Source organism: Lycium ferocissimum, chromosome 10, assembly GCF_029784015.1.
Source record: "Lycium ferocissimum isolate CSIRO_LF1 chromosome 10, AGI_CSIRO_Lferr_CH_V1, whole genome shotgun sequence".
Lineage (NCBI taxonomy): Eukaryota > Viridiplantae > Streptophyta > Magnoliopsida > Solanales > Solanaceae > Lycium > Lycium ferocissimum.
Genome location: NC_081351.1, coordinates 19,082,150 through 19,094,650, shown reverse-complemented (window position 1 = coordinate 19,094,650; position 12,501 = coordinate 19,082,150). Strand labels below are relative to the sequence as shown.

Below are 12,501 nucleotides of genomic sequence, written 5' to 3'. Positions count from 1 at the left end.
CGGGAAAAAAAAAGTGGACCTCATATTAACAAAATCAAGCAATATTAAAAAAAAAAAAAAGTTATAACCTCATATTAACAAAATCAAGAATATAAAAAAAAAAAAAAAAAAAAAGGGTGGGCCCCATACTAAACACCACCAAGCAATAAAAAGAAAAAAAAGTTAGACCATATTAACAAAATCAAAGAATAAAAAAAAAGGTTGGGCCCATAAAAAGTGGGACTCATATTAACAAAATAAACAATATAAAAAAAAAAGGTGGGCCCCATACTAAACACCACCAAGAAATAAAAAAAAAAAAAAACCCCATATTAACAAAATCAAGCAAATAAAAAAAAAAAATAAAAATTAACCCTATATTAAAAAAACAAATAATGTCAAAAAAGAAAAGTGAGACTTTGTATTCGTAAATACTAATATAATAAAAAAAATTAGATACGAAGCGCAAACTACAATATTATATTAATCGTGTTTTGAGGATAGTATATATATATATTATATGTATAAAAATATAATGTCGAAAAAAAAAAAAATATATATACTAAACAACACCAAGCAATATAAAAAAAAAAAAAAAAAAAGTGTCTCTAAACACACGAAAAAAAAAAATTGGACCCCATTCGTCGTCCGTAGCCCCCTTAAAAAAAAGGGGTGGGCCCCATACTAAACACCACCAAGCAATATAAAAAAAAAGTGAATCCATATTAAAAAAACAAATAATGTCAAAAAAGAAAAAAGTGTAGATTTGTATTCGTAAGCAACACTAATATAATAAAGTTTTAGATACGAACGTCACAAACTATAATGTATATTAATCGTGTATTGAGCATAGTGTGTGTGTATATATATATATATATATATATATATATATATATATATATATAAAATATATATAAACTAATAATGTCCCAAAAAAAAAAAAAAAAGGGCACCCTATAAAGGGTGGGCTCATACTAAACAATATCAAGCAATATAAAAAATAAAAAAATAAAAAGAAGAAAAAAAAGTGGAACCTACCATCTCTAAACTCACTAAAAAAAAGGTAATTATTAACAAAATCAAGAATATAAAAAAAAAAAAAAGTGAACCCCATATTAAAAAAATAAATAATGTCAAAAAAAAAAAAGTCAGATTTGTAATCGTATAATATAATAAAGTTTTAGATACGGAGACAAACTATAACGTTATATTAATCGTGTTTTGAACATATATATATATATATATATATATATATATATATATATATATATATATATATGTGTGTGTGTGCAAACTAATAATGTCCCAAAAAAAAAAAAGTGCATCCCAAATTAAAAAATCAAACAATATTCATGTAATTTTCAAAGTATCTCATTAAGTCAATAATGATAGATTCATTGCCACATGCGTATCAATCCATTAGTAGGAGCAAATGAAATTGCTTTTCTTCAAAAGGTTATGTAGTCAAACCATACAATTTTTTTTATTTTTTTATATTAGCTTGAGATCTAGTCTAGCTATTAAAAAGAAGTTTTGCTTATTTCTTGTGTCATTTATTTGTTATGTTTACTAAAATAAATATACTTAAAATATTTATATTTTAAAATAAGATAGAATTTAATTACTTTTTTATTTTTATGCTTACTCTAATAAATGTGAAAAGAGATTAATGTCGTAAAAAAATATACCAAATGGAGATCAAATAATGAATAAGGTAAATTAGTCAAATTCTAATTCTAATCGACATTTACTTAAAAAACCATGCAAAAGACAACATGACAAGTAAAATGAGCTAAACGGAGAATATTTACCAAAAAATTAAAAAATAGTATTTCTTCATTTAAATAGAAAATCAATTTCTATTTTGTTTCGTTTTAAACATGTAAAATTAATTTAATAATTTGAATTAGAATTATCCAAATCAAAATTTGATAAAAAATAATAAGTATTTTACACCTTTAAATTAATCGAATTAAAATTGAAAGTATCAACCATGCTTAAATATTGCTATTATTTTATCTCAAAATAGAGGAAATAGTTTATTTAAACAAGTCTTTCTTTTAAAAAATATTAATAAATTTGCCGATTTTGTATTCGTATTTTGCAATATAATAAAGTTTTAGATACGGAAGACAAACTACAACGTTATATTAATCGTATTTTGAATATATATATGTATATATATATATATATATAAAACAAAGTGTGTCAAACACAACTACATACACAACAATATAATCTAAATGTTGGTGGATTTGCAATTCTAGACCGTCTAGTATATATATATCAAAGACATATATAATAATGCCTTTGACATATTATCAATGTCTGAAACTCAAGAGTATTTTATATAGCGAACATCCATTCCTCCTAATGTTTTCATGCTTTTCCAGCAACATTCACTTGATTTAAACTTACTTTGCATATTCGCGACCAAAAGTCCCACTTCTTTCAGTTTGTAATAATGGTACTGATCTTCATATGGTGATTTGATTTCTCCGTTTAAATAGTGTTCCCAACACGATTCCAGCTCCCAATAACAACATCCAGGGAATTTCAACAAGAAATATGCAGCAACTTCAGGTTTTAAGCTACCAATTTCGATCTTTTTTTTTTTTTTTTTTTTTTTTTTTGATAATTAATAACTTTCTGTATTAATCACCAAATGTAGCTTTACAAAACCTTAGCCAAGCCATAACACAAATTGCTAAACGAAGTTAAAAAAAAAAAAAAAAAAATGAAAAAAGAGAGAGCCTATACAAGAGCTACAATTAAAACATAAGGCTATTGACAAAATTCCTAATTCTTGGAGGTGCTCGAACACAACAAACATAGGCAATCTCTTTGGCAATCAGCTGCTCTACCCTACTTCTTTTTTCAAACGTTCTCAGATTTCTTTCCATCCATACACTGTGAATTAACTAGGTATAGGGCATTTTGAACAATTGAGTTTCCTGTGACTTCCTTTTGGCACTCCTTATCAAAGTATGCAAACAAATACTCATTTGGTATACATAAAAGTTCAAAGTTTAAAGAGGTTTCCATCTATAAAATAGTGTCACGCAAGATAAAACAAAGGAAGTATTTATGTATCCATGTTTAGGTTATAACAGTTTCTTACAAAGGAGTTATGAGTGTGTGGGGCCTCTAGCAATCTATCTTTCATGCAGAAGGATTTCCAAATCACATTCTGAATGATTGGAAAATAAGTAAGAAAAATAAAAGAAGCAATTAGAGTGACAACTCTTTAATTTATATTATGTTGTTCAACAAAAATACAGGTTTGTCGAAGCTAATATTATTAGATTTTCTCATACTGGCCAGTGATTCTGGCAAGCTAGAGTATCATAAAAGAAAGAGATATAAATTTTTTTAGGCATGTATAAAATTTTGAATCCCCTTAACATAAGAGAAATACAAGTTCAAATCCCAAGTATGACACCATTCTTGGATTTTCTTGAATCCCCTTGTCAGGATTTCTGGCTCCATCACTGTACTTAAGAGTTAGTGCCATCCTGTGGGAAGAACGGCTGTACGTTTGAATGATACATCAACTTCCTTTTCTAGAAGGTACTTAAATGAAGAAACGCAACCAGGCAATGGTCCTTGGATCTTGTTGTGAGAAATATGCAGGACACTAAGCTCAGTAAGTCCACAGATGCAGCTTGATAACTCAACAGATAAACTGTTGTTATTGACCTTCAATATTTGCAATTCTTTTAGATTTCCCAAACTCGACGGAATTGACCCTGTGAGTTGATTATTTGATACTGAGAATGTTGTAAGTGTTGTCAAGTAGCCAATTGAATTAGGTATAACCCCAGTGAGTCTATTATTTGCAAGACTCAAATGTTGAATTGAAGGCCATTGGCCAGGAACCAAAGGCAATTGTATTTCTCCCACAAGCTGATTTTGGTCTAGTAAAATGCTGATAATGGACTTTAGTTTGGTAATAGAAAATGGGATTTTGCCAGTTAATGAATTGTTTGACAAAGAAAGCTTCTGCAGTGCTTGCAAATTCCCTATACTTTCTGGTATTCCCCCTGTCAAGTGGTTATTTTCAAGTCTCAAAATTGTCAAAGATGTCAAGTTTGTGCATAATGACTCTGGTATTGCACCAGAAATTTGATTGGTCTCTAAAGTAAGTTGTTTGAGATTCTTGAGAGCCCCAATGGAGTGAGGAATTTGTCCTGTTAATCCAACTAGTTTGTTGAGATCAAGGACTTCAAGTGAAGTGAGAAGTGAAATTGAAGCAGAAATTGTGCCACTCATGGTGCTTGACACGGATCTTGGAGATTCATCATCACCATCAAGATAGTAACCAGGGAGATTGATTTCTACAACTCTGTTAGTTTTAGAGTTGCAAGAAATGCCTGGCCAATTGCAACAATCTTGGCCTTTCCATTTGCTTAGTCTGCCAGAAGTATCAGTGTGTATGCAAGATTTGAAGTCAATGAGACCCTTGAGATCATCAGGATGACATGCCTTATGTGCACTAGTATTGGTGACCATTAGAGAGACCATTACTAGAAAATAGATAAAGTGATGGGATGCCATTTTGGTCTGCATAAAAAGAAGAGGAGAAAGATGATTACGCAAGGTCCGAAAAGTGGCGAGCATGGATTTTCGGTGGGGAATTCAAATTATAAAGAATGAAACACAGAAAAAAGTTAAGAAAACTTAATATCTACTATAAATGTATAAAAAATAATTTTAACTTTATATTTTTCAGTGAAGCAGTTGAATCACACCCTAAGGCGGTATAATGTAGGCGGTATCCTTCAGTTGTTTATTTCATAATAAATTCATAACATGCTGGGGAGAAAATAGTAGACTATGTGATTTACTTGAAAAGAAAGAAAATAGCTAATTAATATTGGTCAAATACATGTATAGGGAAATATGATTTTAGACCTCACAAAAACACGTTTTAACACAGAGAGGACATACAGTCGCGCTACAATTAGGCATTGAGGAAAAAAAGTTTATGTTCGCATCCATTATTTATACCATCAAATTACATTAATTACACATAATTAAGTGCGATATGAATTAATTGTTGTTGTTTAAATAAGTGCTCTTAATTAAGACTATTTTAATACTATATTTGTCAAGACATATATAATGTGTAGCGGAAGGATGATTAATTGATATTACTTGCACTTAAGAGATAAATATGCACATAAAAGACACATGTCATGTATTTACTAGTTTGATGCAAACAACGAGTATGATAAAAATTCAAATTCATCCTAATTATTCAGTATGATTCTAGCTTTATATTGAAACCTATGATTTTATTGGGAAAAAAATAATCTAAAAATTGATTTGATAAGGTTCAATTCTGTCAATTTTTAAAGAACCATCCCCTACTTCGAACTTGGTCAATCTTTTTGTAAAAGCAGGAATTCATGAAAGAAGAGTAAATAGTTTGAAGAAATATCCTACATATATTCATGAATAAAGGAACAATAAATAGATTGAGGAAATTAGAGAACTTACCAATATCCGGTGTTAAAGATTTTTAGGTAATACCTATTAAGATTGAAACATACAGTTTGTGTAAAGAGTTTTAGGTAATACCTATTTGTGTTTATAAACATAATGTTAACATTCGATATTTAAAGCCTAACATATTGTTGCAAATTTGAGGTTGTGCAAAAATAGTTGAGGAAGTTAAGATAATGAATCGTCCACATTTAAAATAGGGAGATATTTTTGTTGAATCTTTAATAGCCGTCCATGTATAACAACCTCATTTTTTTTTGTCCTAATTAAATTACTTATACGGTAATTTTAGGCTCTATATGATTATCATGAATAAATCTTTGGTTTAAGAGATGTAAGGTTTCATCTTTATGACACAACTGCAGTTCTAATTGGCAAAATGTGAAGTTCTATATGTAATGAAAACTTGGTGAGCGGATAACAATCTAGGATTGCTAAGATGGCTCAAGCTCAAAAAATAAACAGTGGAATACTCATTTATATACAAAACCAATAAAAACACCTAGTTAATTCCTAAATAAGTTCGGGTTGGTTATAAGAACCCTAACTGAATTATGTTTCTCGGTTAAAATTCATCTCATGCACTTTTATCATTAATAGAGGAATTAAAAAAATTGGTGAACTAATTTAATACTAGTAATCCCCACAAAGAAAAAAGGGAATGAAACCTTGAACCAAAACATAATGTTACTTTACTAGATTTAAAATGAAGTATACTTTGAAGTTAGAACTCACTAAAAAATGCAAACCTACTAAATTATTGGTTTAATTAAGAGATGTATATATGCTTAGAAAGATAAAAACAAGTGACTTGGTTCAATACGATGTACATGAAACTTTTTGAGTATCTTTTTGTAAGCTTACATATTATTAACCATCATAATGTAACAGAAAGAAATCTTCTCATGCAAACTGTAAATTTTCATCTTTATGACACAATTCCAATTCAAATAATTGGCAAATGTAAAGTTTTATACATATTGAAGACTCGCTAAATAAATAACAATCTCGGATCTTGACTCAAGCTTATATCTAGATAATACATAGGAGCGTAAACTGAAACATTCTGGAATTACAAAGATAGTTGTTAAATCGTTATAAAATAAATAAGCGCTAACAGTAAGTATTGTTCACACAAAACTCAGCTGAGGTCTCGGGAAGCTCTATTTCTTAAACTACTCGACCTTTTAACTGGAATTCTAGATGGAGTTTTTTCTCTGCCATTATCAAAAGGGTGGGAAATATGACTTTGAGGTTAGTGATTGAAGACAAAATGATGACTGCAAATGATATTTGGACTGCAAAGATGGTGAAAAGAGTTGATGGAAGACAAATGAGAACAGAGGTGGCCGAATATGACTTAAAAAGAAGTTTACATCTATATTTTGTGTTACGTCTTTTGATGTGTACCATAGTAGTTTTGTTACACAAATTGAAATTGATTACACGAATCCTCACTAATCATATTTCTTCATTAACACAAGGAAGCGAGGAACAACGTGAGCAATATATTATCAACTAGCTTCTCGGCACGTGTATGTCGATCGAGTAGCACATGATGAGTGCAAAATGATATCAGTATTATTAAAATAATAGTTGAACCTAAGAGAATAAATTATAAATTTCAAGTAATTTTCACTCACAAAACTATTTTCATATCAAAACACATTCCAAATACCTTTTTTAGCTCAACATCAAGAATGATATATTTTTTAAATCTCAATCAAATCATGTCCAAACAACTACTTTGTTTGACCGACCAATGTAGAAGACTCTGAAAATTATGGTCTCAAATAAGAGATTTTAATAATATAATCAAATTGCGTCCCGTATCTCCTAATCTTGACCATGTCATTTATAAGGTAAGTATATAAAATGAAACGATATTATAATGAAAATTTTACTAAATATCAAACATGAAATTCTTTTCCAACAACTTAAAAAGGAAAATAAGACACATAATTATGCCTCAACCCCAACCAAATTGAAATTGATTACATGAGAATCCTTACTAATCATATTTCTTCATAAACACATGAAACGAAGTGAGCAATATCTTTTTAAGTAGTTTCTCGACACGTGCGCTGCACGTATATGTCGATAGAGTAGCACATGATTAGTGCAAAATGATATCCAATAACATTATTGAAATAAAAGTGTGAGTAATAGACATGAAAGAATAAAATATAAATTTTTAGTAATTTTCAGTCACAAAACTTTAATTCTATTTTCATGTCAAAACAAAATTGAAATACCGTTTTTTATTTGAACATCAAGAACGATTTATTTTTTCAAATCTCAATCAAATCATGTCCAAATAACTACTTTGGTTGACCAACCTATGTAGAAGACTCTAAAAAAATTATGATCTTAAATGAGACGGCAATATTGCAGGATATTTTATCTACGAAATAAGTCTTGATAAAAATGTCATTCCTCTTATCAATGGGCCTAAGTTTCAAATCAACCCTAGAATTTGATTTCATAGTTGAGCTTGTGTCCTTGGAACTAGACTCGCCGTCCTGCCCAGAAAATGCAATGTGAGGAGCTTATTAGAAATAAAGCTCTTCCACCATTAAATAATTACTAGTCAAAGAATCTCTAATTTAGTTATAAGCAAAGCTTTTCTCACCAAATCTATGCTTTTAAAATTCAGAATTTTCGGCAATAAAAAGAAATCCATTTAAATAGTTTCCTTCTTTTGAGTGGGTAACTTCGAGAAAATTCATCTTGAGAATTATTATATTCTCTAATTGGCGAGTCCAGGAAAATGAGTGTTTCGATATTTATTATTGGCTCAATATTCTCTGAGTTTGACTAGCGAGTGTATTCAATCTAGAGGCTGGATTTTATTTTTCTGGTTGAAGAGTGGGTCATTCGATTAAAAAAATGGCTTTTCCGGCAAAAATGAAGCCAAATAGAGTGACAGGTGGAGAGAGAGGAGAGTTGAGTACATGTATGTGCAAAAAGGTAATTTCAGAAAAATATAAAAAAAATTCACGCTACTCAAAAGAGGTGAAAACACACATTGTTTCATGTAAGAAAAATGTGTCCAATAGACACATTATTACATATATTAGGTGTTCAATATGTCACACCTTTAGTTAAGATGTCTAAATTTATTTTTTGGAAAAGTTGGGTTGTCTGTGTATTCAGCTAATTGAAATTGATTACATGAATGCTCACTAATCATATTTCTTCATAAACACAAGAAACGACGTGAGCAATATATTTTCAACTGGTTTTTCGGCACGTGCGTAAAGACGTGTGTGTCGATCGAGTAGCACATGATTAGTGCAAAATGATATCAATATTATTAAAAAAAATAAAAATTGAGTAATAGTTACTATATATGAAAGAATAAACTATAACTTTTTAATAATATTCCTTCACTCAAATTCAATTTTAATTTCATGTCAAAACACAATTGAAATACCGATTTTTAGCTGAACATCAAAAACTATTTATTTTTTCAAATCTCAATCAAATCAAATCCAAACAACTACTTTGGTTGACCAACCAATGTAGAAGACTCTGAATAACTATGATATTGAATGAGCTGGCAATATTGCAGGATATTTGATCTGCAATATAAATCTTGATAAAAATGTCATTCTTCTTATCAATGAGCCTAAGTTTCAAATCAACGCTAGAATTAGATTTCACAATTGAACTTGTGTTCATGTAAACAGACTCGTCGTCCTTCCCAGAAAATGCAATGTGAAGAGCTTATCAGAAACAAAAGCTCATCCAGAATTAAATAATTCCTAGTCAAAGAATCTCTAATTTAGTTATTGGGAAAAGCTTTTCTCACCAAATCTATGCTTTTAAATTCAGAATTTCCGGCAATAGAAAGAAATCCATTTAAATAGTTTTCTCCTTTTGAGTTGGTACCTTCGAGAAAACCCATTTTGAGATTATTATTATTTTTGTCTAACTGCAATGGCAAGTTCGTGAAAATGAGTGTTTCGAAATTTATGCTGGAAAATGAAATGAGTGGTGGATTTATTTTCTTGGCTTAATATTCTCAGAGTTTGACTAGCGAGTTTATTTAATCTAAAGGATGGATTTTATTTTTGTGGTTGAAGATTGGGTCATTTGTAATCAAATGACTTTTTCAGCCAGAAAATTAAGCCAAATAGAGTGACGGGTGGAGAGAGAGGAGAGTTGAGTACATGTATGGGAAACAAGGTAATTTCATAAAAATATAAACAGTACATTGTGTCATGTAACAAAAATGTGTCAAATAGACACAAGAAACTACGTGAGCAATATATTTACAACTAATTTTTCGGTATGTGCGTTGTACGTGTATGTCGATCAAGTAGCACATGATTAGTGCAAAATTATATCAATGTTATTAAAAATAAAATTTGAGTTATAGTTATATTTGAAAGAATGTGGGATAAGACATCAATACCCCCTTAAATCAAGCCTGGAAAACTAGATTTTTTTTTCATATATAGAAAAAATAATTAGAATTCCACATTTTACTTTAAAAAAATCAGTTTTCCAGATTTTTTAATAAGAAAAATCAGTTTTCAAGATTTATTTTCTAAAAAAGGGATTTTCTACATTTTTTTCAGAAGGTTCAAATTTTCATATTTTAAGAAAATACAGATTTTTAATTAAAAAAATTAAGTTTCCACCTTTTTACAAAAACAATCAGTTTAGAAAAAAACTTTCAGCTTTAATGATATTCATTAAATGTGAAGTATCCAATTAAAAAATGACACATGTATAAGTTAATCAGAATTTTTTAATTTTAAATTAATTTATTTATGAATAATAATGACACTCTTATCTGATGCATTGAAATTAATCCAGTCAAATTAAATGAATCTAAAGACAGCTCCCCTTCCCCCTATATAAACAGTACAAAATTCTAGAGTCTGTCATCTCATATATACAATTTCTTTTCTTGAATATTTTTTCAAGAAAATTTCTAATAAAAGATATGAGCTTAGTTGCTTAGAAATTCTCTTTTATATCATTTATTGCTTTTTCTCAAAAATCTTTTGTGAATAATTATGATCTTGAATGAGCCGGCAATATTGCAGGATATTTAATCTACGAAATATGTCTTGATAAAAATGTCATTCCTCTTATCAATGAGCCTAAAAAAATGTCATTCCTCTTATCAATGAGCCTAAGTTTCAAATCAACGCTAGAATTTGATTGCGCAATTGAGCTTGTGTTCTTGTAACTAGACTCGTCGTCCTGCCCAGAAAATGCAATGTGAGGAGCTTATTAGAAACAAAAGCTCTTCCACCATTAAGTAATTACTAGTCAAAGAATCTGTAATTTAGTTATCTTGCAAAGCTTTTCTCACCAAATCTATGCTTTTAAATTCAGAATTTTCCGCAACAGAAAGAAATCCATTTAAATAGTTTCCTCCTTTTAAGTGGGTACCTTTGAGAAAATTCATCTTGAGAATTATTATTTTCTCTAATTGCAATGGCGAGTCTAGGAAAATGAGCGTTTCAAGATTTATGTTGGGAATTGAAATGGGTGTTGGATTTATTTTATTGGCTCAGTGTTCTCTGAGTTTGACTAGCGAGTTTATTTAATCTAGAGGCTGGATTTTATTTTTGTGGTTGAAGAGTGAGTCATTTGATTTTAAAAAAAAAAATGCCTTTTCCGGCCAGAAAATGAAGCCAAATAAAGTGATAGGTTGAAAGAGAAGAGAGTTGAGCACATGTATGGGCAAAAACGTAATTTCAGAAAAATATAAATTTTGTTCACACTCTCAGAAGAGGTGAAAAACACACATTGTGTCATGTAAGAAAAATGTGTCCAATAGACACATTATTACCTAAATTAGGTGCTCAATAGGTCACACCTTTAGTTAAGGTGTCTAAATGAAATTTTTGGACAAGTTTAAGGGGTTGTCTGTGTATTCAGCTAATTGAAATTGATTACAAGAATACTCACTAATCATATTTCTTCATAAACACAAGAAACGATGTGAGCAATATATTTTCAACTGGTTTTTTAGCACGTGTGTTGCACGTGTATGTCGCTCGAGTAGCACATGATTAGTGCAAATGATATGAATATTATTAAAAATAAAAAATTTAAGTAATAGTTATTTATGAAAGAATAAAATATAACTTTTTAGTAGTTTTCACTCACAAAACTTCAATTGTATTTTCACGTCAAAACACACTTTTTTCTACTATATATAAATGGGATAAGAGGACGAACACACGCAAGAAAACTTGTACTTTGTGTTTCATTTAAAAGACATTCCAATTTTTCATTACTTTCATATCCTTTATCTTTTCCTATAAATACTTTTGTATCCTTCTGCCTTTTCACTGTTAGCACGTGTCTTTCCATAAAATTGCCATCATCTCTATCCCTAACTAGGTGTGACCCTAGCATTTAATTTGTATCCCACTCAATATTATCTATGCCACCTCAACTTTGTTTCATATTTTTCTAATGCATATAAATGTCCAAAAGGGACGAACACAGCAATAATAAATTATACAAAAAGTTGTTTGAGTTGTACACTAAATTTTGATTATTTCAATTGTACTTGTTTTCTTTCCTTTTTTTCCAGCTGTGGATCCACTTCACTTAATAAGTACTACTACTTGGTTTGCCACCTGTACACATGTATTCCACTTTTACATTATCATATTTCTTTACTTCTACACTTCATTTTATTACTCTATTATAGAAAGCACATGAAATTGTACTCTAAATGAGATTAACGTGTACATTTCGTGTTTAACATTAATTCTACCTCTTGTGTGTCTACTTTTTAGGTCCCTACGTATCCGCAGTGTCTCAATCATCCTTTCATTTCCTTCATCTAGCATATACTCCCTCTGTCTCAATTTAAATGTCTAAGTTTGACTATATATGGAGTTTAAGAAATAAAAATAGACTTTTGAATCTTGTGGTTCTAAATTAAAAATGTGTATAATATAATAAAATATCCTTTGAATCTTGTGATTATAAACTTGACATGTAGGATATTTGAATTGTCAACTTACTAAATAT

General features: G+C 29.5%; 1 protein-coding gene across 1 annotated transcript; it reads right to left on the bottom strand.

Annotated features, from left to right (window-relative positions):
• Positions 1–3,208: 3,208 nt before the first annotated feature.
• LOC132035158 (probable leucine-rich repeat receptor-like protein kinase At1g35710) lies at positions 3,209–5,605 on the bottom strand. The gene is made up of 2 exons (XM_059425450.1): positions 5,482–5,605; positions 3,209–4,542 (listed from the first exon to the last, which is right to left on the bottom strand). The coding sequence occupies exon 2, from the start codon at positions 4,534–4,536 to the stop codon at positions 3,484–3,486; it is 1,053 nt and encodes a 350-aa protein (XP_059281433.1). The 5' UTR covers positions 4,537–4,542; positions 5,482–5,605; the 3' UTR covers positions 3,209–3,483.
• Positions 5,606–12,501: the final 6,896 nt, after the last annotated feature.